Here is a 27,626-nt window from a genome sequence, read left to right as displayed (position 1 = left end):
ACTACTACCTTTACTTCTAAGAAAATTCCAAACTGTAACTGGGTTTCTTTCATTTCAAAATAAACAAAACATGGCTATACCTCCCAAACCTCGTGTACGTGGAAGTAAAAATAGGAAAAAAGCATGGAAAAAGACAGATATTACGGAGGTTGAAGAATATTTGGAAGAAAAAAGATTTGATGAGAGAATAGGGTATGCTTAATATGGTTTTGAACAATAAATATAACTGTTTAAAAGTGTGTTGACAAAGAGTAATAGTCGGAACACCAAATTTGCAAGTTTAAATTATCTCAAACCGTTATGTCATATATTACATTGCTGCATGTTTGTAATTTAATAATTTGTGTACGTGACCAGGATATTTTCTAATGAAATTTCAGGAAGACCGCACACTGAAAGAGCGAGTAGGTAGTAGTAGGCACGTTAGGCAAATTTCCATGAGTTTGTCATCACTTCTATGCATTCTAATGGAAAAGTATCACCTTTTATATGATTCTTGATCTTTTCCTCAGAGTATGTTCTGCCTAAGGGCTCGCTTTATTTTTGAAGTAGCATAAGTATAGAAAACATTTTTTTGTAAGATTCTTTTAAAATTTATAATTCTAAACACTTTGAAACTAATTTCATGAGGGTATAGGAAGGTTTTAGGCTGTATACCTTGTCCCGGGAGTATCTTTGGGAAAAATATACTTGAGGGTGCCCCTTGGCGAAGTTGGCGACTTATGTTTTGCACCATACTTGTTTGCCCGGAACACCGTGGTAACCCACAAACAGGACATTTATATCTATTATTAATTAAACCTTCATTCATACACCCGTCAATCACTGTTTTTTTTCATTGTTATTAAAATCGTATAGAAACTTAAGATTTATCTTATTGACAGTATTCCTTTTTAGTACCAGAAGCAAAAATAACCTTACCAGCCGGTATCCAAAGTAGAACTAACGGATCTCTGAATTTACATTTAAAAAACAACGCTAAATTCTAAACTAATCAAAATTAAAATATAAACCAATCAGAATCACGATTGGTTTTCAGCACCTATCACCAGCAGATCAGATCACAACTTGGCGATCATCCGCGATCACAACTTGGCAGGGGCACCCTCAAGTATAGTCTACCCGTATCTTTTTTTATAGTCTCCAGCGGGCCAAAATTCGGTGACTATTTCAGCATAAGATACATGGTGATATTTCCATATTGTGATCAGTAGCTCCAACTACAATCGCCAAGGTGCCAAATAGATATGAAACTTTAAAATTTTTAAAAAAAATTATGTGGATGTTTGCCCCGGGGTGACTACGAGTTAANTTTTATTTGCATAGAAAGCGAATCAAAGGCACTGACTAATCAATAGCCATACAGTCAAATCTAGCCAGCAAAGTGACTCTCCAGTCTCCAACATAGTTAGTTTTTTCACCATAGGTTAATTTTTTTAGGCTGACTACATATATATTTCAATGGAATAGCTCTTTAATATAACAGAGGATAAAAAAAGAAATCAATCTTAGAAAAACCCACTTTAGGGTGGGTTTTACCCAGTAAAACCCGGGTGGTTTTTTTACAACCCTGAGTTTGATACAACTATTTCTGACCAATCGCAAAGCAGATACTCTCCATTTAATGGCAGTGATGGAGAGAAACCAGGAGGATACAAAAATGAAAACTTGGTTATTTGTTGCAAACACTCCATTACAATTTTATGTAAATAATACACTGATCGAACAATGATGTACTTTTTAATTCATAGATGCAAATATTTCGAATTGCTTATTAACATTTATAAACTTATTTTGAGATTAAAATTTAAAACTATTATTTGTTCTTCAACGGTATTTGCTTTTAATTCATGTCTATTATTTATCACTGAAAATAAATTTCCAATATTTGATTATCATTTTTGCTATATAACTACAATTATATTATCTCATTACAGTTCTTGACACAAACTTATGTTTTTTTTTTAATTTTATTAAATATTTGTGTTTTTTTTTATGCATAAATATTTGTAAAAATATAAGTTACAAATTATTATCTAAGACAAATATAAAAAGTACTTTTATGATACATGAAAATACTCAGTTGTTTAACTTTGAACAAATTTTAATAAATATATAATGCTTCTTCTGATGATGTTTATGAGTTTGAACTATCTCACTGGCCATGATGTTCTGTAATGTTTTTATTTTTCTACTTTCTTGCTAAAATTAAGTTTGTCTAAACTTATCAATTATATTTAGTGCTGATGTAAATATGGAAATCTGCCAAAATCCATTAGATATTGCAACCTTTTAAAATTTAATTGAAAGATATTAAAAATCATTATTTGTATTAAAAAACGAAGCATCAGTTGAAAGCACATTAGAAGTTCATTTAATGTCTTCTGACTTTAGAGGGTTGTTAACTCTGGGTTTGTTATCTATCAATGTGTGCATAGAAATGTACTAGCAATATCTTATGAATAATAATAGTGAAAAAATGCTTGAATTATTATCTTTTTAACTTCTTTATTTCCATTTTCTTTATAAGCAAGGAATGCTTGTTAAATTTATTTGCTATTAGTGAATTTGCTACAATTCTCTTTGTTAATGGTGTTTAATTTTTTAGTGGCACCGTATCTGAAAAGAAAGATGCTGATCTATTTATTGTGCAAACAACTGCTGAAGATGGTCCAGGTAATAAATTTTAAAGTATATCATATCTTGATATGCTATAAAGTTTTTTTTAATTGAATTTTAATTATTATGTATTCTTAATTCAAAAAATGTGCATCATACTGCAGAACACTGACTAGAATTATCTGCGTCCCCCTTTCCTTGGAGTTCCTGTTATATATGAAGCTCTGTAAATAAAACTGTTGAGATTTGTGATATAATTATGTAATGTTTGTTCTCTCCCTGTTATTATTCTAGAAGAAAGGATTCACAATTTGTGTTTAACCTATTTTTAAAATACATTCTGCAATCACCCTTCATCATAAAGCTTATTCTATCTCTTGGAACTTGCATATATTCCATCAAAATTTGAAAATAATCGATTTGTCTACAATTTGCGTTCAAGTGATTTGTTAATTATATTTTGTGATTCTTGTTCTACTGTTACATGCTTGGAGTTTTATTATGCATGTTCACATGTACAAAATTGACTGGTTGTTATTCAGTTTTGTGACTTTGCTCAAAGGTAAATTACAAGTAATAAGTATAATCGTTAAAAAAGTTTTACTTATCTAAATGCTTGTTGCAGAACATTGCCAATTTTATTACTATAGGATATATTGTACATTTAGGATAAGAAAATTAAACAGTATTACTAGTCATATAAAATGGTATTTTTATTAAATGTTAAACTTTTTATTGCAGGCACGTTAAAATTAAAGTTGCTAAAACCTGTCTATGAATTCCTTTGTGTTTATGTCTNTGTTTTGAAATAACAATTTGTGTTTATGTCTTAATTTGCAAAAAAAAAAAAAAAACAAGGATACAATATTAGATATACCGATGTACACTTGAAGTATGTGCACCTCAATGTATTTAATTAGAATATTTGTAAGAATTTTTTTTAAATTTTCAAATTTTTCCATAGGGTTAGTATTACCCTATTTTGTCATTGTTTAAATGTAGTTTTTTATTGTTTCAAAAGGGTCATGCCAAAAAACCAAGATGCTGACAATTTAAACCAGGAGTTTCCAAATCTAGGTTCATATTCCAAAACTGATCATTCACCCACAGTAAAAAATTTGACTTGCTTGGTATCAGATGTACCACAATTTATTATTAGATGATATCAGAAGAACATATATGATAATCAAAAAAGAAATTTCATGATTTACTCAATATAGTGAATATTTTATTTGGAGTTAATGATATAAAATTTGTCCTCTAAACTTGGTATCGGATGTACCACAATTTATTATTAGATGATATCAGAAGAACATATATGATAATCAAAAAGGAAATTTCATGATTTACTCAATATAGTGAATATTTTATTTGGAGTTAATGATATAAAATTTCTCCTCTAAACTTATTGACTAGAGCAATATATTCTGATGCCATAAATGTCTGATCTAGTACTTTACTTGATGAAAATTTTGCAGTTTAAAACTACAAATTATTTGTGCAGAAAATGCAATCAAATTTATTTATTTGTTTGTTTCTATTTCATTAAGTGATGACCTGATAGAGCATGACATGTATTGATAAGATCGATCTATGATGTGTCTTCCCTCCCCTACCATAGTATTCTTTAATTTCCCTATGAGAGCAGACACATTATCAACTACTCACTCTAATTTAGCACATTATCAACTACTCACTTTTTCACTCTCTTCATTTGGTTTTTCAATAACCTTACACATGTCATTAAATTTTATTTGTCCTTTCTTTGAACGTGTGTGCAAGTTATTCTTTTACATGGTGTTGTGGTTACTTTACATCTTATAAGATGAGTGTTTTAAATAAAGGTATGTTATTTTCATCTCTTTTGTTTCCCATTGCTTCTTTGCATATTTTCTACACAACAACCACATTCTGCTACTACTACGAATGAGGTCAGAAGTGCACTTTACCCCTCTTCAGTTAGCTTGATGAGTCAGCTAATCGGTAAAGATAGTAAGAATATTTTACCAAAGGAATCCAAATGCTGAGGACTTTTTTTAAAAAAAAAATTTCTTTCTAAAGCTGGGATCAAGTGACCAGTTTCCCTCCTCCTAAATTAAACTTCAGCTTGTTAGGTCTTGCGACTAAGTTGAGAAGCTAAATAGTTTAGACAGTCCAAGCTTAGACCATTTTTAGGAGATATTAATTGTATGTAAGTTATTATTGCCGGGATTTTAACCAATAGGTGCATACTTGGTAATTTTCCCTACTTATATATGGATGGATTACTTTTTTCTTATTATGGCGATGCAATTTAAGGTTTAAAAAAAAAAATTTATATTATGCAACAAAAAACTTTTTTTCTTTCAAAAAAATTCAAACTATACCTTATTTATTGCTATCAAGAAAACTATTTAGAGGGTGGCAGCTGATGAAGATAATTAAACAGTCTCTAGCCTCACCACTCCCTCATTTTATATACAACTTTCAGCTTATGAGTATTGATCGATGCAATGGGTCAATACCTGCCAAGTCTCGTGTTTTTTAACGAAGACTGTATTTTACAACTATCTCCTGTTTACCCGTATATTTTCCAATNATTCTTTATAGAAGAATTTAAATTTTGATGCAATGGATGCAATACCTGCCAAGTCTCGTGTTTTTTAACGAAGACTGCATTTTACAACTATCTCCTGTTTACCCGTATATTTTCCAATTTCTCCATATTTGTTGAAGAAATTTAAAAAAAAAAAATTTAATAATTTTATTTCTCAACAGATTGTGTTATTACCAGTACTGTAGTATGCTGATTGTTTATAGTTTAAGTAATTAAATAATGGTTTTTAAAAAAAGATCTTCTTTAGATTAAGGTTGATATACATATATTTTACTTCACTAAATGTAAGGGTTTATATTATTTCCAATTTTAACTTGCACGATTATGCATGCTGTATCCAAACTTTATTTGTAGTCCGAAAAAATGTTGCTAGTAAAATCCCCGTTTTTTTATTTCGCCAGTGTTTGCCAGGCAGGTATGGGGGGCAAGAACCATTACTTGCATTTAAAAAGCATAGCAATTTGCTGGAGAATGCTTCTAATTCAATGATAATAACCTCTTTTATCGTACATATTCTACACCTGATATGTTTATTATAGAATTGTTATAGTTTTTGTAAATTTTTGAAATTGAATCAGATTTAGTTAAAAGTTTAATTAATTTGGTTATCTATATTATTTTTTTAGAGGTCAAAAACATTATAAAAGGGCCTTTGAAGTGCCATTCAAATATTGGAGTATTTTCAAAAGTTCCTGTTCCAATTTCCATGTATGTATTTTTTTTGTTTTATTGTATTTTCTATTATATTACTTGCAGTCTTTTGTTTTATGTGAGTAGATGGTTACATTATTATTCCATTGGAGCAAAAATATTTTATAATGCCATATGATTATACTGCTATCAATCTGTTGTGTGAACAACACATTTCAGTATTATTATTTAATAATTTGAAGATTTCCATTTTATTTCTTAAAATTGATGCTTTATTTATTTTTTATTTATTTTCTATAAAAGCATAAGGTAGTTAAATAAAGTTAGACATTGTTGTAATGTTTAATTCTGAAGGATAATATCACATCTAGTCTTAAACTTGCTTCTTATGGTGCACTATGTTAATACATTATTATTATTTTTGTTTTTAGAGATAAAGAGCCATATAGTAAAAAAATTATCAGAGTTAAACAAAATGCTGAAAAACGAAGGAGAAAAGTTGCACAATTAAAGGCAAAAAAATTGGGTAAAAAAGAACTGAAAGAAAAAGATGACAAGCTGTTACTGAAAGGAGATTTATTTGCAGCTGAAGTGAAAGATATATGGGGTGAAGGTAACAGATTTGTTTCACTTCATAAATCTTGATACATTAATGTAAATAAAAGTGGCTATTTTCTATACTGCATTTTTCTAACGTCCTTCAGCAGGTGTTGATTGCTATGTGTGAGTAGCAGACTAAATAGCATATGGATCTCCTAGAAATGTTACTTTCTTATGGAGAGAAAAAACATTTTATAAAAAGAAGAAATTTTTAATTTGGTAACTGATAGGTCTTGTATTCCTCTCTTGGAATCTTATGTCTATAGACTCAGTCTGTCATTAAATATGGACTGTTGGTAATATTTTAATAGCTGATATAGCCGATTGCTTATAAGATTGAAAGCTAAATATGTACATCTGGGTAGGATTTAACGAATTATTAAGAAGGCATTTAAAGGGAATTTAAAATGAGCTATTTGATTTATTTTTGTGTATTTGATATAAATTTTTATGTTTTTTTTTTTAAAAAATACAAATATAACTTTACAAAATATAATGTATTTTTTTTAAAAAAAGAAATTCTTATCTTTCCAAATTAAATTTTTTATTAATTTTTTCTTTAATCGCATTTTATGAATAACATAACAAATTAGTAACCTTTGCACCCTTATTAAGCTATTGTATTTAAATACTTAATAACATTTAATTTATTTTTTAGATGTTGCGACTAAACTACTGTTAAAGTAGCATTTTTGAGGTTACTCGTGTGTTTTAGATATTCCTTGTATTTATTTTTTTTTTGACTAGGTCAAATAGTGAAAATAATACTGTTGATTATTATGTTTTCAATTTTGTTGTTTTAAATATGTCGATATAACTTCTTAGTTTTACCAAATTCGTTTGTAAAAAAGATTTGAATAAAACTTTTCAATAAAATTGTTTATGACATCATGCAATAATTATGTGTTTTTTGTTATTCAAACAGAAGAAAAAATTGATCCGGAAATCAGAGATTTGGTGTTATATCGAGATGAGTACACTAAAAAAAGAGGTCCTAAGGTAATTTTAGATTTGTTTGAAATTATTTCAATATTTATAAACATTACCTGATTGTTTTCTTGTTGTAAATTACTAATAAATATTTAAAGTTAATAGCTCTCTCTGACCAAAAATCTTTTTTTTTTGTTAATTTACCTAAAGTTATCTTACTAATTTAATTTTTTTTTTATAGTTCATTTGATATTTTTAAAGTATTTTTACTCCTTTCCTTATTTTATCATTTAGTATAATCATAAAAGAGAAATGCATTCTTCAGTATTATTCATAGTATCAGTCAAACTCTTTCCCAACTCTTACTATTAATTTATCTTTCTATTCTGTAAATATGGTTTATAATCTGTCTGGATTTCTTTGCAACATATTATAATTTGACATAAAGAAAAAGCTCATATAAAAAACAAAATTTGAAAATTGGGATTATGAGAAATCTAAGGGAATCTGAGATAATTTGCTCACTTGCTTTTATATGGTTTTTATTTTAGTTTTTGTTCTCTGCTTTCATAGTAGAATTTTTTAAATTCAATTTGAAAACACTCCTAGCACACAATATTTTCTACAATTTTTGCCTAGGGGACTCATCACTTGGAACAAAACTGGCTTGGTTGGATCTAAAATATTTAGCAAATTTCCTTTCATAATTTGTATGATATTCTTTTCTAGTGTTTTGTATTTTTGATAATTCAGTAGGGAATTTATGTATTCTTAATAAGTAATGAATATTCATAGTTAAAGTTGCTTTCTTTATATGCAAATATGAAATTTATCTATTGATAGAAAAATGGAAAAGGCAAGTGCATTTTGATCTGGATTTTTAAAGGCTTACTTCCTTCATATTGAATATCAAATGTAATTTGTGTAATAATGTTAAATCATTAATATCCAAAGTAATGGGTTAAAGTACACTAAATATCTAGTGTTTGATCAGTGCTGAAAATTTCTAAATTGCTTCAACTGATTCCTTTGGATGTTTAGGTTCCCTTTCATCTTTATCAAAAACCATCTCTCTTACCAGCTGTGGAAGTCCCTCACCCAGGTGCTTCATACAATCCTGCATTTGAAGACCATCAGGTAATATTACTTTTAACCAGGGTTGGAGTTTTTGCCGGCAAAAAGGGGTTTTTGCCAGGACAGTGGCAAATACCTGGTAAAAACCGGCAAAAACTGGTAAAAACCGGCAAAAACCAAATTATCTAAATTGCTGATTAAATATTATTACAAAATACTTGAAACAAATTTAANCATTGTTGCTGTTGCTAGAGTGTTATGAAATATTTTTTTTGTATTATCAGCATGGGTGCCACTTTTCAGTCCTGGGGACTGAAATCAGTCTTGAGAAAAATCAATGGACTAATAAATTCTATCAATTTAATTAAATTTTCTTTCTTTTCTCATTAGAAACAAAAAAATTTTTTTGATCAAAATAAAAAAATTATGTATCCTAATGAAAACATATGATATGGTAATGATGTCAGGACTTTTATTTATATTCTTTTTGTCAGCTTCATTAAATCTTATTCTTAAAATCTTACACAAATGGGGTGGATTGAACTTCATCTACTTGTGTAGTTAATTTTGTACTATTGCTGAATCTAAATCTGCTCGAGTTTGCTTCCCCCACCCCAACCTATTGTCATGCTGGCCAAAGTTAAATCAAGATTATTTTTTTAAGATAGAAAAAAATTATAGAGCTAGAACGAAAAATAAGTAACGGTGAAGTGAAAAATAGACATGAATGGTTTCAGGTTGTTCAGTAAGTGTTGTAAATAAATATACAAGGTTAGCTGTTATTTTCGTTTTGTTTGCTAAAAAAACATAAAATAATGAAAAACATTTTTTAAAAAAATTAATCGAATGATTGAGTTAATATGTAGACTATTATCAAGGAAAGGTAAATTTTGGTGTCTGTGAGCTATAAATTTCTAAAAGTTTGATAAACAACCCTAGACAATATTATTTGGTCAAAAAAATAAGTTCAGTCTTGAAATTTTTTTTAAAGTGGCACCCCTGATGATGTTACATAAAATACTGCAAAATACATTGATTTGTTGATTGATTGCTTTTGATACTTTTTTTATACACCATTTTTCTTTTGCTGTTGAGCTTTTTTTTTTAAACTTTATTAAGGAAAAGTTACTAATATTTGTAATATATATATTCTTACAAGTCTTTTTCAGATTCAAGATTGTATTCAAGATTCACTTGACAATTTTTAATGTGAATTCTTTTTGTTATAATTTAACTGATAAGCCTTTAAATATTCAATTTATATGTTTATTGCAGTTAAACCTCAACTTGAGAGACACAGATAATTTGTTCATGTTTGTTGATAAGACACAGATAAATTGTTCTCCGTAAAATATAACTTTAATGTTACTGGTTATCTGTACAAATGTTAATGTACGGGGAAAAAGTGTCCAGAATATAAATTTGCCAGCTGTGTGCAAGTTTTAGAACTTAACAAATTTGTGTAAAAACTATTTCTAATAAAGAATAGTAAAAAATACAATTTTGTATTAATATAATTTTGAACAAATCTATTTTTTAATTATCTATTATTCTCTTCATAAGAATATTCAAGTATGATTAAAAAATTTTTTTATAGGATCTGCTTTCTGAGGCTGTTGAAATTGAAGAAGTAAAGCAAAAAGGAGAACTACACTTGAAACGTGTTCTTACTGATATGTTCCCAACTAAAGCTAATGCTCCAACACAAGTAAGTGATTAAAAAATTTTATTATCAGACGTGATTGTACCCCAGATTTCCGGGGTTTTCGTATCATTCTTTCTGATCTGAAAGCTAGAAGCAGGGCATGTAATTAGTTCACGAATATTGCAGAATTCCGTATATTTCAAGACCATTGGTTCACAGGTTTTAGCTAATCTAAAACTTATAGTCTGACAGAAAGGTAAGGTAACTTATCCTGTTAAGGTGACATTTACATACATGTGATTCCCTCGCCAATTTGATTCTTTTAGTTAGGCAGATTTTTGCCATTTTAAATATTTGAAAAATACCAGAGTCTGCTAATATCGCGATTTTTATTCACACAATACTAATATCAAACATCGATTTTCATAATTACCGGATTTAAAAATCGCACACTGCAACTCCTATTTGTGCAATTTAAAAATCTAATATCGCAATACCTATTCCTTTTAAACCGTGATTTGTATTTATGAGTATTTAAAACCCTCTATCACTATTCATATTCACACGAGTTTAAAATTCAATGTTGCAATTAGTGTTCATGCCTTTGTAAAATCCAATATTGCATTCGTATTCACTTCAAATTCAATATTGCAATTTGTATTTTCACTTTTTTCAAATCCAGTATCGTGATTCTTGTAGGAAGTTTAATTTTTTAAATTAGTTGATATGAAGGTGTAATTAAAAATGTATGCTCAAAAATTATGTTAAATATGAAAGATGTATGTATGAATTGATATAGATTTTTTGCACATAAAATCTTCAGGATTTTTCATTTTTTGTCATAATTACATCTGTTCTATTTTATTTTTTTTTTAATTTTATGTACTCTTAAATTTATTTATAGGAATCAATTTTAGCGGAGATGTCACAAGGTCTGTTTGAAGATGAAACAATTGAAAATGTTGAAGTACTTTTAAGTCAACATAGAAATCCTGCTATTACTCCTGATGATCGGATCCCCAAATCTAAAAAACGAAGAAAGAAGGAAAGGAAAGAGCAAGTGAGTATTGTGCTGTTTATGAAATGAAAAAATAATAATAATAACATTCCAAATAACTTTACAATTCTGTGACCTTATGGTGGAATTTTTGCATCTTTAAATGCAATCATCATAGTTTGAATGCAATCTAAGATATGTTAAGTATTAAGTGCAGATGTTATAATTAAGCATAAACCTAACACAGATTTTTTTTCTGGTAACTTTAGATTTCTGGACAATATAGGTAATATATTAGGGGGATCGGAAAGTAATCTTGTTTCGGCGCATTAAATATTTGTAGTCTAAAAAAAGTCTGCATTTTTTTAATACTTTTTAAATGCGTTATAATTTAAAAAAGTATTTATTGCAAATTAATGTGGATAGTTTTTATGAGTTATAGGTCAAGGTGATATCACTAATTAGTATTGCAAAAAGTTGTGTAGTAAGTGCCAAATCTGTAAGAATTTTTCTAATTCTTAATGATTATAGATTCTCCAACATTAACCTCTTAAATGCCTAGTTAAAAAAAGATAATCCAAATAGCTTGAAATTTGATAAATTCACTTCTAAAAAGTATCTAAAGCCTATAAGAGAAAAAAAATTGTCATGTATGTTTATAATAATGTTCCACTTTTGGAATATCAAAATTTTTTTAGGGCCTTTTTATTAACAGTGGCCATGATCACTTCAACTGTGTTCCAGTACATATCTTTAGCCAAACGGAATGGTATCCACTTAGAAGTTAAAGAAACTATAAACTATTATTTTATAAATAATCTTTAAAACATAATATGTTTATATATTGATGAAATATTCTCCAGGAGTAGTTTGTGCACAGATGATTGTTCTCCAGAAAAAATCCGGATTTTTCACTAACCATGATCTGGAAGTTTCCGGAAATCTAAGGTCCAGAAGTTTTCAGAAATCATCTATCACATTTATGTTTAGAAATCCATGTGTATTTTATTTAAATATATTAGAACTAGAATTTATACTTGGCATTTCTTTCATTTGTAAATATTTTTTTCTGGTAGAATAATTAATGTGATTTGAGATAAAAGTAAACTTATAATTATTAATTTAAATTATCCTGCTTATAATTGTTATATATTGTATAGAGTTAGAGTCATATAACTGTTTTGAAAATATCAATGATTTAAACTTACATAGGCATAGATTTTTTAAAGTGCGTCATCAAAGATTTTACTCAAAAAAGTTGCAGGATTTTTGAGTTGAGCTCACAATCACCCCTGTTTGTGTCAAGAGAAGCACAAATCAAACAGTCAGGACATTTTTGCAAAATTATTTATGACCTTTTTCAATTGTATTGACTCATCACATTTCCCTCTCATATTCAACTTTATAATTGGGCTTACAATTTCTTTTTTTTTCATTTGCACTTTACTTTGGGATTTGATTTTCTATTTCATCTGCTCTAATATTACTTTTAAAAACAATATTCTACCGACATATAATGGAATAATAGGCTCTTGAGTTATTTTCATTCAGTGCAAAGTCCCATATCTAGGTGTCTATTCACCAGAAGGGTCTCTTTTTTTCCGGACACTTTTTGACAATCAAAATAAAATTCTCCCCATACAAAAGAGAAAAAAATACTTTTTTCATTTGAGAGTTGTTAAAAAAAAATGCATGCAATTATAAGATTCCTCCACTTTTCCGCTTATTCATGATTTTTATCAGATATTTTTTATTAGTTCTTTTGATCCAATTTCCACTATAATATGAAAAAAATTGGATATCACAGAAACAAAATCTGTCTCATGTAAAAAGATTATTACCGACAAGACTCATGCACGAAAATTTCGCATTTTAGAAAAAGTGCTTATTTGAGATTGTCGTGGCTAAAGCAGGTCGTTAAGTATTATGCATTTGTAATGTATATTTTTATATGTTGTGAAGCGAAATGAATTTTTCTACATAGAAATTATTACTTTAGGAACGGCTGAAGAAAGTTGAGAAACTTCGTAAGAAGCAATTGAATGAAGTGTACAGGTATCAAAAGAAATTTTTATATTATGATAAAGGTTATTTAGTGGTTTACTAATAAGAATACCTAGTTTTTTATTTATATTCGGTCTATACTTACTAATTTGGTGATGGAAAGCATTTACATGAACTTTATATTCTTTTTCAGATTACGCTCCATCAAAAGTGAATTAAAAGAAGAAGAATCAATTTCTGAGCAAAGACAAGATAAAAGATTACAGGAAAAAATTGATAAAATGTACAAACCATTAACCTTGAGTAAACATAAGTTTGAAGCACCAGATTTAGAAGTTGCTCTACCTGAGGAATTGTGTGATTCGTTGCGTACTTTAAAGGTAATGTTAATTGTTATCATTCTTTTGTGCAATAAATTGGTTAAGACCAATTTAGTATACTAACCAGGCTTGTTGATTATCATAAAATGTATAAAGAATTTTCTCATTAACAGAAATTAATATGTTAAAACTTTTATACTGTATCCAGAAGTGGAAGTTGTTTTTTATTGAACTCTTAATATCTTATTCGTAATAAGTTAAAACCATTTAACCATAAAGCAGGGGTTTTGAAGCAAAAGAAGAATGAATGTATGGAAGAAAAAAAAGATTTTTGAGTAATTTTTTTAACCATACAATTTTTAATAATAAAATAAGTAAGATGGCACGATTATATGAGTAATATTTTTTTAAATGCCAGTCTTTTTCCAAATATACATATTTTACATATTCTTTTACAGAGTGAGGGAAACCTATTGGAAGACCGTTACAAAAGTTTGCAGAAAAGAAATCTTATAGAACCCAGGATAAGGCAAAAGTAAGCTATAATAATCTCTTTCACTTGATATAAATTAACTTAATAGCTTAAATAAAAACATGTAATTTTATCTTTATTTATTACCATTTTGATATTGGTAGAGTGTATAATTGGATACTTATCAGAAATATGTGAAAATAAAAATGTTTAATTTATTTTTATATACGCCCCATAGCTAGATTACCTTTCCTTTTTGAATACATAAAATAACAATTCTAAATAAATTTTTTATTTTATTTATTTTTGCAATACACATATATGCAGTGGAACCCTAGTTTTACATTTTTGTCCATTTCCTACATTATCCCTCTTCCAACAACATTTTCTGCTGGTCTGTGAAAATTGTCTATGGCAACAATGTTAAAATATCCCGGATTTAAAGTTACGCTTTACACTTAGCATGGGAAGAGATTCATAGTTGGTGAAAATGAATTAATGTGTTGTATATTTGTATTGAATAAAAAGAATTAGCCGTTACATTGATTGTTATGAAGAAAATGTTTATATTCACTTTTTATAAAAGGTGATAAAATTGGATTAAGAATGATTAAAAAATTTAAATTTTATGAAATTAAAGAAATTTTAATAACTAGGAAATGTGTTATGTCTGTAAAGCATCACAATATTTTATAAAGTTGCAAAGTGCAGAAGCAATTGCACAACTAATGAATATGTGAAAAAATTTATTTTCGACAAAGCAAACTTAATTGGTGGTACTTAAATTGATATTACTCGCAAGTCTGTTCAATTATTTTACACCATCGTTAAATATTTATCTGTTAAGTTTCTAATGATTGATCAAAATAAAATTATACTTTCTTTTCTTTGCAGGAGGAAGAGGAAATATAAACTTAAAGTCCAAGTTAAAAGAAACCATCGTGATTTTCAATAAATATTTTTTTCTTTGCAGTAAACTGTGTGTGAATTCAATGGTCAGAATCAGTTATAAGATAAACTTAAATTTTGTTTTATAATATTATGCAATTAATATTAAATAGTATATTTATAATCTGTACAGAAATGAACAAAAACTAAATCTACTGAAATTTTTTTCAAGTTATATTGAACTGCATCAATATTATGTTACATCAACAAAAAAAATTGATACTTCTTAAACAACTGCTGTTGATTCAGATTAAATATACATTTTTGAAGTAGTCAAAATATTAAGACTTACAAACTGTAATACAGTCAAACCCCGCTATAGTGAACTCTTGGATATAGTGAACGAGATGCTCGGTCTCGTGCCTTGCTATACACGTATAATGTTATTTTTAGTGGATATAGTGAACCAAAAAAGTGAGGAAGTTGGATATAATGAACTTTTTTCTGTCTTCGACTGATTCCCCCCCCCCATTTTCTTTGTAATAATTTTGAAATTTCTACTTCAAAATAAATACATATACCGATTTTTAAAACCATCTATAGAAACTACTTTTATGTGCTCGAATGGCAGGTTAGACAGGTTTAAAAAGCGGAATAACAGAAATTCAGGAAAAATTATCTGAGAGTCGGGAAGTGTTTCCATATCTGATGTTGAGGATTGCTCATCAGCTAAAGATTACTAATTTTTATTTGTACGCAAGACGAAGAGTGATGAAAAATAACACATTTTTTGCTACTACATAATATTTTTCAGTCATTTATATGAATATAATGTAATAAAAGGGAGGAGTTTGGGAACCATTAGTGAAATTGCTTGCATAACGGATATAGTGAACCTAAATTTCAGTCCCTTGAAGGTTCACTATAGCGGGGTTTGACTGTAATAACTGAGCCCAACATAACTGTATTTAAATGTTTTAATTTCTCAACCACATTTCCTATTATAACAATATATTAACCGAATTTTTCAGTGTGGATATACTTTGATTTCAATTTTCAAGAGATGTCCATAATATTGTCAGAGTTCTTTATGTATTTAAAATCGGTTCATCACCCAGTAAATCAGACAAATGACCTTGAGAGGTTTCAGTGTTGTCGGTGGCGGAAGTGTTAAAATTATTTCTATTTCTGTCTCAATGTAAGATGGAAAACTCATGCCAATGCTCCATTACATGCTATACTACTCATTGACCTCACTTGCCATAACTCGAGTATCATATAATACATATATGCTATTGCTTGTAAAAAGCAAGCTCTGTCGCTTGGTATGGCGCTATGCTGCACCATATATCACTCGTGGGCTGCAATCGTGGCACAAGTTTTGAGATAAGTGGGTTTAAAGTTTTCATTTCTAAGCAAAATGCATAGGAAATTTTTTCGTTTGCTTAAACGAAGATTATCTTCAAGTTAAATTATGAGTTGTGCAAGTATTGTTGCTGAAAGAATGTGTATTTTCATATTTACACCTGTTCTTAGTCCAAAATGGGTATTTTTTGAGTTATGCCGCTATTGTAGCCCATGAGCGATATATTTTTAATTTCTACAGCCATTTTAGAAAGTGTCAAAAATAAATACTTGTAAACAACATTACTTAAATTATTACTTAAGACAACCTACTAAAGTGTTGCCAATGGATGGAGAAATACCGAACTTTATGTTGTCACAGAAGAAAAATATTTGTAGATAAAAGCAAATGTTAATACTTTCATCACATAAAAATTTTAAAATATATGATGAGAGTTTGAAACACATCCAAATTTAATTATTATTTATATACAAAATTGTTAGAATTAAATTTCTATTTTAAAAAAAATGTAGTAAACTCTAAATATTATATAGTATTATATCAGACGTAAGTATTATAGCACAATTGACCTATGCTTACTTTAAACCAAGTAATTTTTTTTACTTATTTCAATAAATAAAAAAACACTTAAACAATAACTGGAGTAGATGATTTTTATAAGTATTTCAGAAAGATATAAAATGTGTTTCATGTAGCCTATGACATTTTTATCGAAAATTAATAGAATAAAAATTGGAGTTAAGATATATACCTTATTAAGACATCCAACCTTGCCTTCCCTTTATGTCACAAATGAAGTTAGAAATTTATTAACTTATATTTTCCGATCAATATGAAATAGAAAATCTGTATCTATTCCCTAATAGACCGAAAATATTATAGGGGTAAATTAATCAACCATCACTTTCCTATGTAGCCCATTAACAAAAAATTCTGTAATACCAGTTTTCTATTAGTTATTTATTAAATAAATATAACGGTATGCTAAGAAACAACAATAAGGATTATTAGTAACAATAAGGAAAATCTAAATATAGATCAGTAAACAAAAGTTCTTGTAAAATACTGAAATAAAAATTTATCTACTAGTTAAATATGTGTAAATAAACTCAATAGAAAGCATAAAATATTGAATAGAATAAAGTGCAAATACATAACCTGTTATATAATATTTTAAATAAATAAAATGAGAAACCAAAATAAACATTCAAAGTTACATTCGGATTTATACGAGTATTCCTATCGAGGAACTTCAGTTTGAAAATCTAATGAGCAGTTATTAGAGGAAACATCTAACATCTGTTTCCTGTTGGAGCTTTTCTCACATTTCTTAACCACCATCTCTGAAAACAGGGCAGTTTTCCATTCTTCTTCAGGAACTATTTTTGCCCATTGAGGTAAATTTGAAGTGGGTAGAGTAATATTTTTCATCACTGATTTTATGGTTTCAATGTGCTCTGAAATATGGAGGGGATAAAATAAAAATAACAAGAATAAAAATTTGCAGAGAATAGATAGGGTGAAAACACTTGTCTCTCACCTTCATCCATTTTAATGTCCTCGGGTACAAGTCTTCCAGTAGCTTTTTCATCAGTAACTGAATTCTGTAGTTAAAAATATAAAAAAAATTACAAAAAAATTCTACTAAAAAGAAAAATATTAATAATCATCTAATATTTATAAGATTTAAGTACAGTGAGGCTAATTGAATCATTACTTAAGGATTATTGCACCCATTTGTCTGTTAACCCTTTGCACTCGAGATTCTTTTAATGGTTAAGAAAGAGCAACTATGAGTTTACGAGACAAAACTTAATGTGTACAGTTGCCATATTCTTGAAGCTACTAATTATTAAGATGTAAAATTAAACAAAAAAATTTTTTGTCAGTAATAGTTTTTTTTTTAAATCCTACACCTTGCCTAGACCAATCGGTCAATTTTTTTACCTTTCGACTGATTAAATATTTCTATTATAATTAGTACCTGCAAGAAATTTTGAACCCAATTGGCTGCTAAATCATGGCATTTATTTATGCCACAATTTAGCAGCCAATCAGGTTTAGCATCTCTTGCAGATACCTAATAAATCATATAACTGATTCAGTGTGATTATAAACCAAGCCTAATAGTTGTAATGTTAATATTGTGTCTTGTTTATGCACAACCATCTGATTTCAGCGGTTTTCTTCTCGAGTTTTAATTATTAAATAAGCTTTAATTAATCATTATCATCTTTTAGATTTTATTTTTCATAGAATATCATATTAAATTTAAAAAATTCATTGAAAATATACAGTTTGTTCATTTGAAAACTTACCACCTTAAATAACTTTTAAATTACAAAAGTTATAAAAATTGCTGAAACATGTCACTTTTTTAGAGGAAGACATTTAAAAATCCACTCTAATGAGTTGGGGAACCTCCCATCTTTTCCTAAAAAACGAGGTAATAATCTGTAAGATTGAATATTTATTGCTTGGTGGTTCTTTAGGATTGAAAAATTGGTGACCACTATTCTATAACATAGCATGTCATAATCAGTTTTAGATAAACAGCTCTTATGATGAATCAGTTGAAATAGATCTTATAAATATGTTAATAAGGGTAACTGAAGAGCAAAACATCTTGTTTTATAAAAACTATTCACAAGTTCTCTTCAAATTTCTCTAATTAAAATTGAAATGGGTCAAATTATATTAATATCAAAAAATAATAATTAGTAAACTAGTTTAATAAGCACTTCAATGCTCATTCAATCAAACGAAAACATAGATAAACTAAAAAGAGAGATAAGGAACAACTTGCAATTAAAAAAAATAATCAAAATTTCAGTCAATTAAGGTGTATTTTTTTAAACTAATAAAGATGAAAAAGGAATATTTTTATTTAACTAATGAAGAGTTTATAAAATGAGTAAAATTTGTCAAGACATTGGCATAAAATTTGAAAGATGGGAGACTATTTAATCCTCACTGGATTGTGAATTTCATCAAACAGGTTACTGAAGAACTCTCTGAAAATTCTTTTAAGCGAAATTCGTAAAGAATTCTAAAACTTGTTAAGTCAAAGGGTGAAAACATATAAAATGTAAAAAAAATCTCTAGTACAAAATTACATTCTTAGCCAGTTACAAATTCAAACAAAACACTGAAAACTTGGTGAATATTAATGGCTCTTACTGCAATTTTGACATTTGTATGTCAGTTTTGAATTTTTTAAATTTATGGAAACTAAAAAAATTTAAGCATGTGTGATGGGCCCAAATGAGTTACTTTTATAAAATGGATTGCTAATTTTTAACTAAGTTAAAAATTAGTAAGCTCAAATTGCATTTTTGTTGTGTTTTCGTTAAGGGTATTTTTTACGTTCTAAATCTACAAAATATTACAACTGCAATATAAAATTGCATTTACCTAATCAAAATATGTATACCTGTATTAATAAAGACTGATGATTTATCATGCTAATTTCCATTTCACCAGACATCTCTTCTGCTAAAAAATTTCCATCCTAAAAAATTTATATACAATTAGGTATAAACAATTAAGTATGAAAAAATTTATATAAATATATATTCAATTTATACATAGTTGAAATAATGTGATATAATTCATATAGTCTTTCATTCAAGATATTCAGAATAGTCTTTCTCATCCATTAGAAATTAAAAATGGTGTACGACAGGGAGATGCCTTGGCATGTCTCCTCTTTAATCTAGCATTAGAAAAAATAGTAAGGGACTCAAACATCAACACCCGAGGAAATATCTTCAACAAATCAGTTCAAATATTGGCTTTTGCTGATGATTTAGATATTATCGCTAGAACGCAGACAGCACTAACACAATCCTTTTTATGTCTGGAGAAGGAAGCCATTAAGATGGGATTAAGAATCAATGAAAATAAAACTAAATATATGCCCTGCACAAAAGCTGGCTATAAAGAAACACAGTTTGAAATTGGAGCATACAAATTCGAAGCCGTTGATAGCTTCACCTATTTGGGGTCTAAGATTAACAACAAAAATGACACTACACAAGAAATACACACGAGAATCACGATGGCCAATAAGTGTTTTTATGGCCTAAGAAAATATCTTAAGTCAAGCCTAATAAAAAGAAAAACAAAAGTGTTACTCTATAAATGTCTTATACGATCAGTGCTTACATACGCATGTGAGACCTGGACAATGACCCGTGGAGATGAAAATATGATAGCTAGATTTGAGAGAAAAATACTGCGAAGCATTTTTGGTGGAATAAGTAAAAACGGTACCTGGTTTAGAAGATCAAACACGGAACTTTACAAAGCATATAAAGAACCTGATGTCATTAAATTTATCAAAATTCAAAGGATTAAATGGGCAGGCCACATTATAAGAATGGAGGATAGCAGGACAACCAAAAACGTTTTATGTGCCAGGCCAACAGGTACAAGAAAAAGAGGACGACCAAACCTAAGATTTTTAGACTGCCTTGAAAAGGACCTACAAATTTTAAAGATAATTAACTGGAGAAACTTGGCTAAGGGAAGAATGTCTTGGCATAGGCTTGTTGAGAAGGCCAAGGCCCATCCTGGGCTGTCGTGCCAAAGAGAAGAAGAATTCATATTTATATGCTGATTTTTTTTGTTTGTACTATTACCATTTTATTGTAATCACAACCTATCCATCTATGTAACTTATGAAAATCAGTTATTCCACTTATAGCGTGACAAAAATGCTAACAATCATAGACAGGGCACATAAAAATTTTCCTAAGACGTAGAATTTTCCACCGAGAAAAAGTAATACAGTAGAATTAAATAGGACACCACCGCAGTATTTTTCAGTTTTGTATGCAAAATTAAACTAAACATAAAAAACTAAGAATAAATTGCTATATTAAGTTAACAGTAGAGGGTGAAAATAATTCTATATGTATGCAATTGCTTCCAATTTAAAACACATAAATAATTCCTAAAATTTGAATAACAAAGTGGGAAACCATTTGCTTATGCATCAATGTCATTGCTCATTTTTAAATTATTTAATATACAAGTAACATACACACTTTCACTTATCATTAGCTTATTTTATCCTACCCTTACTTAACGAAGTGTTGTTTTCAATAATATAATCAATATTATGAAAATGTTCTTAATATGAGAAAGAAGATTTCGATTTTATTATTTTTCCAGAATACAGTGAACTCTCCCTACTACGATATCCGATACAACTCCCTCTATTACAAAATGTTACGTGATCCCCACGAACTTGCATATGAATTAATGTTATCCATCTCTTAATGTTACGATATTCTCTGAAGCAATAAACCTCTCTAAAACGTTTCCCCCCCTCCTTCAAATTTCAACCTTATTTTCTCCATTTATTATTGGTTTTCAAATAATGTAAAAAATCTTATTTTATCATATTTTGTGATTTTTTTTCTGACAAGAGAAGACTCACTGCTGATTATGTACATGTTTTATTTTTTTTCACCACAGTGAACAGCTTTTGTATTCAGATTTTAACACCCCATCCTTAATGTACATAAACCACCCCGAGACCTTCCATTCTTAGAATTGCCTTCCTTATCTCTTACGAAGTAATATTTACCTATCTGATTACATATTTAACCATAATTACCACTCTGCAAATTAAATTTTTATAAAATAAATAAATAGGTTTATAGTTAATACGTATATAACATTAAAAGTTTAAAAAAATTTTTTTATTGTATCCCCAAAGTATGTAGGCCCTCGATATAATAATATATCCCTTTACAACAATATACACTCTATAACAAAAAAATTGACGCACCAAGAAGCACTCACGCCTGCACACTGCCGAGCCAGATTAGAGTGGTGCATGGCTCGATCAGGCTGGAATGATGCCGACTGGTGACATATAGTCTTTAGCGACGAATCCCGCTTCCAACTGTGTCCTGACAATCATCGAAGACGTGTTTGGAGACGCACAGGGCAGGGGGGGATCCTGCCTTCACTATTGCATGCCACACCGGCTCTCAACAAGGCATTATGTTCTGGGATGCCATTTCCTTTGACAGCCGGACCCCTTTGGTCATCATTAGAGGTACACTTGCTGCACACCGACGACATCCTAAGACCTGTTTTGCTACCGTTCCTTTTGCAGCGCCCTGGGCTTGGCTTTTCATCTGGCACGGAATGTTGATGACCTCGTTCGACAATTGGATCGAATTTGGCAGGATATACTGCATGAGACCATCCGGGAGCTTTATCGGTCTATGCCACGCCGTGTGGCAGCTTGTATCCAGGCCAGAGGAGGGTCAACACCTTATTGAACTTGTTACTGTAACTCTGCAATAATGCATTCAATTGTTCTGAAATTTTAATCATTTACTATTCTGTACATTGTCTTCCGATCCACCAATTTTCGTTTTAATTGGTCAACTCCTTCTTGGTGCGTCGATCTTTTTGTTATAGAGTGTATATATTAAGTTCCCAAAATATTGTTGTAGCGAGGTTTTACTGTATAAGCAAATTCTGAACTTTTAAAGCCAGTTGGTACGAAAAGTATGAATTCTTTGACAAATTATTCCTGACTAAATTACTAAATAAAGATATATCTTTACTTAGTATATATATAAAAAAATATATATTTTTTTTTCTAATCATTTGATAGTTTTTTTAGCACAAAAAACTTAAAATGAAACAAATACACTATGATGAAGAGATGCATAATCATTAATTTTCTTTTAATTTAAGACAATGAAAATTATAATTGAGATGAAAACGCAGTATTTCAAAAAGGAACGTAATTAAAACATTGTTAACACTTACTATATTGAAGAAAAAAAATTATCTTAATAATACTAGAAAATCTCAAGTTATCTTACCAAAGTTATATTCCAAATTTAAGGGTTATTTTATTTATAAAGTAAATTAAAAAATATCTAACAGATAAAAAATATTTTTATTGTATCTCATTGTGTAATTTTTTTCCAGTATGTGTGCCTCTCCCACACTGTGTCATTTGTGAAGGTGATTTATACGCCATAGATACATACAAATACCAAAGAAAAGATTTTTTACTGTTTGTCTTCATATTTAAATATTTTCTTAATTAAATATTTCTAACATATAAAACAAAAAAAATTATAAATAATATTTAAAGTGTAACATATAATAAAGATTTAATTCTCTCAAACTTGTAATTAATATTGTTTGGTTTAAAATTTTTATTATTACATTTCAAAGCATCACCATGTATTCATTATTCTGCTGTGCTAAGCTAAGCACAGAATTTCCAGTGTTTTCACTACAGCGCGAGAATGCGAGAATCTCACATATTTTTTTCTTTTCTCGCATTAAAAAATTATTACCGCGAGAAATTCGCGCGATCTATAAATCAATTTCACAATTCGCGAATTTCTCGCATTTTGGAAAAAGCTTCGAATTACGCCATTTAGAATAAAATCCGTTTCACTTTTCTTCCTGGATCTTTCATTATTTTCAACACCTGCCCCATTATCTAGCTTCCCTATTTACCAGTATTGTTCAGAACCTTTTCGAACAACAGAACACAACCACGGAACCCCTTTCAGAACACATTTCTCTGCAACCTCTTGTTTACGGTAGGTAAGGTATCATGTAAGACGTTCAAATTTTTTATGCACTTATGTAAGATGGACAAATACCCTGTAAAGGCAAAATCTTCTATGATGATGCACCAAAAATATTCAATGCTTTAAAAAATAGAGGACGTTAAAAATGTATTATAATTAAAGAACTGACTTTTTTTTCAAGAGTTTTTGTGTTTTTTTTAGTTTTTAGAAATCTCACTTAACTTTTTGAAATCTCACCCTGTTTTTAAGAAAGGTGAGAAATTCTCACCCATTTTTTTTCTATGATGAAAACACTGATTTCGCAACTTAAAATAATTAAGGTTGAAATTTTTATTTTCCTCACCAATATATCTTCAATTTTCTTAGCCATGACTATGATTGAAGAAATTACTTAATCTTCCAATTGTAAAAACAACTTAATTTGTATTAAAAAATATGGATGGCAAATCTGCTTAAGAGCCAGTATGAATTACAAATCATAATGTTATGCATGAAAAATTAAATTGCAAAATTAAATTACTGTCATATATAACTTCAAAATTTATTGGTAAGAGCACAACATATTATAAATAAATGGAATTTACAATAATAAATATCAATGTTAATACCTCTTCAATGTCATATTGGTTGTCAATAAAACAATCTGGATCCTGAGAGAGTGGTTCATATCCTTCATGACCAACATTTTCGTCGTCTGAAGGACTATCAGAATCACTCATAATGTTGACATTCAGACCAGCATCAACCTCTGACGAACTATTTTCTGGGCCATTTTCCGGAATATCGTTTGGAATGGGTATTATGGGAGGCATTTTCACTAAGAGCTATATTAGTTACCAATAACAAGATTTAGCTAAAAAATTGTAAGACAATTTATATTATAACAAGACTTTAATAGAATAAGAATAACAAATTATTGAAGAACACCAAATTTCTATGGATTGTAACTATGACCACTATTTCAATAGATGGCATCAGTTTTATCAGTTGAAATATAAAATGTAGATTACACAGCTATTTCTTAACAGGAATTAAAAAAAATCACTGTGACCAGTTTATTCCGTTGAATAAATTGAGTAGTTTAATGCTGTTTATATTCAATAGTAGTTGGACTTGTCACTAAGACTTCAAAAAAAAAGTTTTCAAGGGTCCTTTGCAAGGCTATTCTCACTGCATCCAATGATGCATTGATTCTTTCACTAGGCGCGCATGTTACGTCTGCATTGCACATTGAATGCGTTTCGAATGATCTGGACCCGATTGAAGAAAATTTTATGCAGCGAAAAAATCGCTAATCAGGTTCTCGTTTGATTTGTTCGTGAGATTTTTCTCATGCGATATTATCAATGTCGTACATAGACTTAGGTGCAGACCTGCAAAGTGCGCCTTATCTTAAAATTTCACTTAAATAATTAAAAATTTAACTCAAAATATTGTAATTTTTTAAAAATTTTATATAAACGAAACCACTTCGAAGTTTCGGATGTTTATAATCATTCATTTTATTTTCAGGTTTATATATATATATNCAGTAGCAGTGAAATCTGTCACAGTAACAGTAGCAGTGATTTTTGTCACAGTCACAGTAGCAGTGATTTTTGTCACAGTGACAGTAACAGTGACTTGTCACAGTGATTGGAGCAGTCACTGTGACAACTTTTTGGTTGGAACAGGCTGTCACAGTGACTGCTCCAGTCACTGTGACAAGTCACTGTTACGTTACTTTCGACCCATCTCTACAACAAACAAGTTGAAAAAAATCTCATTAAATAAACTTACTATTTTTTCGAGACAGAGTCGATATAGCAACTGTGGTGTGATCATGGGATCACCACAATGTTTACTTTTCCTACTGGGCTGTCTCCAACAGGAGCGCCCTCTTCATTGCCTTTGCAGGATCTCTAGGGCTCGACTCATAGCTCGTCTTTAGAGATTCTTGCAACCGCTAGGGAGGGGACGCTATCTTTTGGAGATAGACCAGTATTCCCCGTGGATCTCGAATAGTTGGTTGCTTTCTTAAGCAGCAGGAAAAATTTTGTTTTTTATCCCCCTGTGTGCTCTAGAGTTTAATCGTTGATTTTTACCATAATAAGTTTTTCCTTATCTCCTAATTATTTGATGCATCAGATAAATTCAGCAAGAAAACAATTTTTATTCAAATGATTTAAATTAAATTACTACCTACTCCCTGGAGCACACAGGGAGGATCCAGCATGCACGTGGTGCAGTTAGGCTCTTGTGAATTGATGAGCCGCTTACTGAAATGAACATGTTTCTCAAAACCGAAAGGAAATAAAAAATGTTGAGCCTTCGTCTACAAAAATCTGTGTTTTTCATTTGAATGGAGATATACAACATCTAGCACAAGCAGATGGCGAATGATCTTCACCACATGGCCCTTCCATCAACCACACCTCCCGACAAAATAGCAACCTATTGTTGATCTAACGCAAGAGCTCTGGAAATCTCTTGGCGTTTGGAATTGTGTGGGATTGCTATCGCTGAGACAGATTTTCGGCTCCCATTGTTATGCAAATTGCAGCTGAGTTCCATCGATCTTGGCTCGCATTTTTACCCTGTTATTAACAATATTAAAACTTAAATAAATTATTTGAAAACTATCATTAGCCACCATTTTTAAAAAAAAATTTTTTTTTCGTCTGTAGGATATTATTATTATGTTCTGAATTTTTATTAATGTACAGTCTCGATAATTCGTGGTGGACGGGACGGAACCTACCTCGAACTTTCGAAAACGTAAAAATTTAATGAAACAAAATTTTCAGTTACTTAATTGAAAAATATATTTAAAAAGAAAATTTACTTATATAAGAGGATCAGGGAACATTTATTACATTAAACCAAGTTACAATATGCATTATATTACTGCAGCAGTTTAATACTTTAAAATAATTATTTAATGCTTTTTGTTTAAACACACTATTCTCAAATTTTAGAGTTAAACACGATATTGTTTAGTAACATCCAATCATAGTAATCGTCGGGAAATCAATTGTAGTAATTATTCCACTTGTTGCGCATGTATTTGTTATTATTTAAGAGTAAGGCTGACTTTTTTTTTCTCTAGCTCGGATTTATGAGAGACTCGAATTATCGAGACTCCACTGTATTTTTTATTATTTTTTGATGAATTGATACTTGCAATGAAAATTTTCATCAAAAATACTTGAATTATATACAAAAAAATGCCATTAGCCATCAATCATTGATTTTAGTCCTCTTTCAGATATTTTTATTTTAATTTTCTTCTGTCACTTTTTTTGTTTTTGTTTGGGTCTCTATTGACTGCAAATGTAAATAAAGAAAATTAATCAGATTATCATCTTATTGATATTATTATTAATGTTTAATTTCTTTACTGACTAGCTAGTGTGGCTATGATTTAACTGCAAATACCTATAAGTTATGATCAATTAATTGCAAATAGCAGTTATTAGTATGAGTCAACTGTAAATACAAATTTATCATAACTAATATACAATTACAGTTAATTCACATACATAACATATAAAAATTTACAGTTGAGCAAAATTTGTTTGAGTCTCTCAATTAAGGACAACAGTAATTCCAATAAGTAAGACCAGAAGAAAACATTACTAATCCTCCTTAGTTTTGAGTATACATGCATCATAACATGAAGATAAAGTTCAGCATTTATTAAAGATCACTAATTAATATTCAAGAGAAGAAAAAAATACCGGATTATTATCCGACTAATTATTACTGAGGATAACTAGACTGAAAATGATGAAACCTATTCAAGCATCAGAACTAACAGGCAACGATGGGTTGTAATTAGATACATCTCTAAATGTTTAATACAGGTTTTGATGTTTTTAATTGGGATTATTACAGAC

At 29.3% G+C, this 27,626-nt stretch overlaps 2 protein-coding genes across 2 annotated transcripts; one reads left to right on the top strand and one right to left on the bottom strand.

Moving 5' to 3' along the window:
• The first annotated feature begins 14 nt into the window (after positions 1-14).
• On the top strand, positions 15-14,885 carry LOC107455223 (ribosome biogenesis protein NOP53). Its single transcript, XM_016072727.3, has 12 exons — positions 15-192; positions 2,609-2,676; positions 5,842-5,923; positions 6,298-6,479; positions 7,392-7,465; positions 8,438-8,533; positions 10,068-10,178; positions 11,020-11,175; positions 13,112-13,167; positions 13,310-13,496; positions 13,895-13,971; positions 14,803-14,885. The coding sequence occupies exons 1-12, from the start codon at positions 71-73 to the stop codon at positions 14,861-14,863; spliced, it is 1,272 nt and encodes a 423-aa protein (XP_015928213.1). The 5' UTR covers positions 15-70; the 3' UTR covers positions 14,864-14,885.
• Positions 14,886-17,101: 2,216 nt separating this feature from the next.
• LOC107455232 (male-enhanced antigen 1) lies at positions 17,102-24,841 on the bottom strand. The gene is made up of 4 exons (XM_016072739.4): positions 24,357-24,841; positions 19,596-19,673; positions 17,703-17,766; positions 17,102-17,619 (listed from the first exon to the last, which is right to left on the bottom strand). The coding sequence occupies exons 1-4, from the start codon at positions 24,558-24,560 to the stop codon at positions 17,402-17,404; spliced, it is 564 nt and encodes a 187-aa protein (XP_015928225.1). The 5' UTR covers positions 24,561-24,841; the 3' UTR covers positions 17,102-17,401.
• Between the last annotated feature and the right edge of the window lie 2,785 nt (positions 24,842-27,626).

The sequence above is a fragment of the Parasteatoda tepidariorum genome, chromosome 9 (genome assembly GCF_043381705.1).
Source record: "Parasteatoda tepidariorum isolate YZ-2023 chromosome 9, CAS_Ptep_4.0, whole genome shotgun sequence".
Classification (NCBI taxonomy): Eukaryota; Metazoa; Arthropoda; class Arachnida; order Araneae; family Theridiidae; genus Parasteatoda; species Parasteatoda tepidariorum.
Note: the sequence above shows the minus strand (reverse complement) of the source record. Positions and strands in the feature narration are given on the sequence as shown.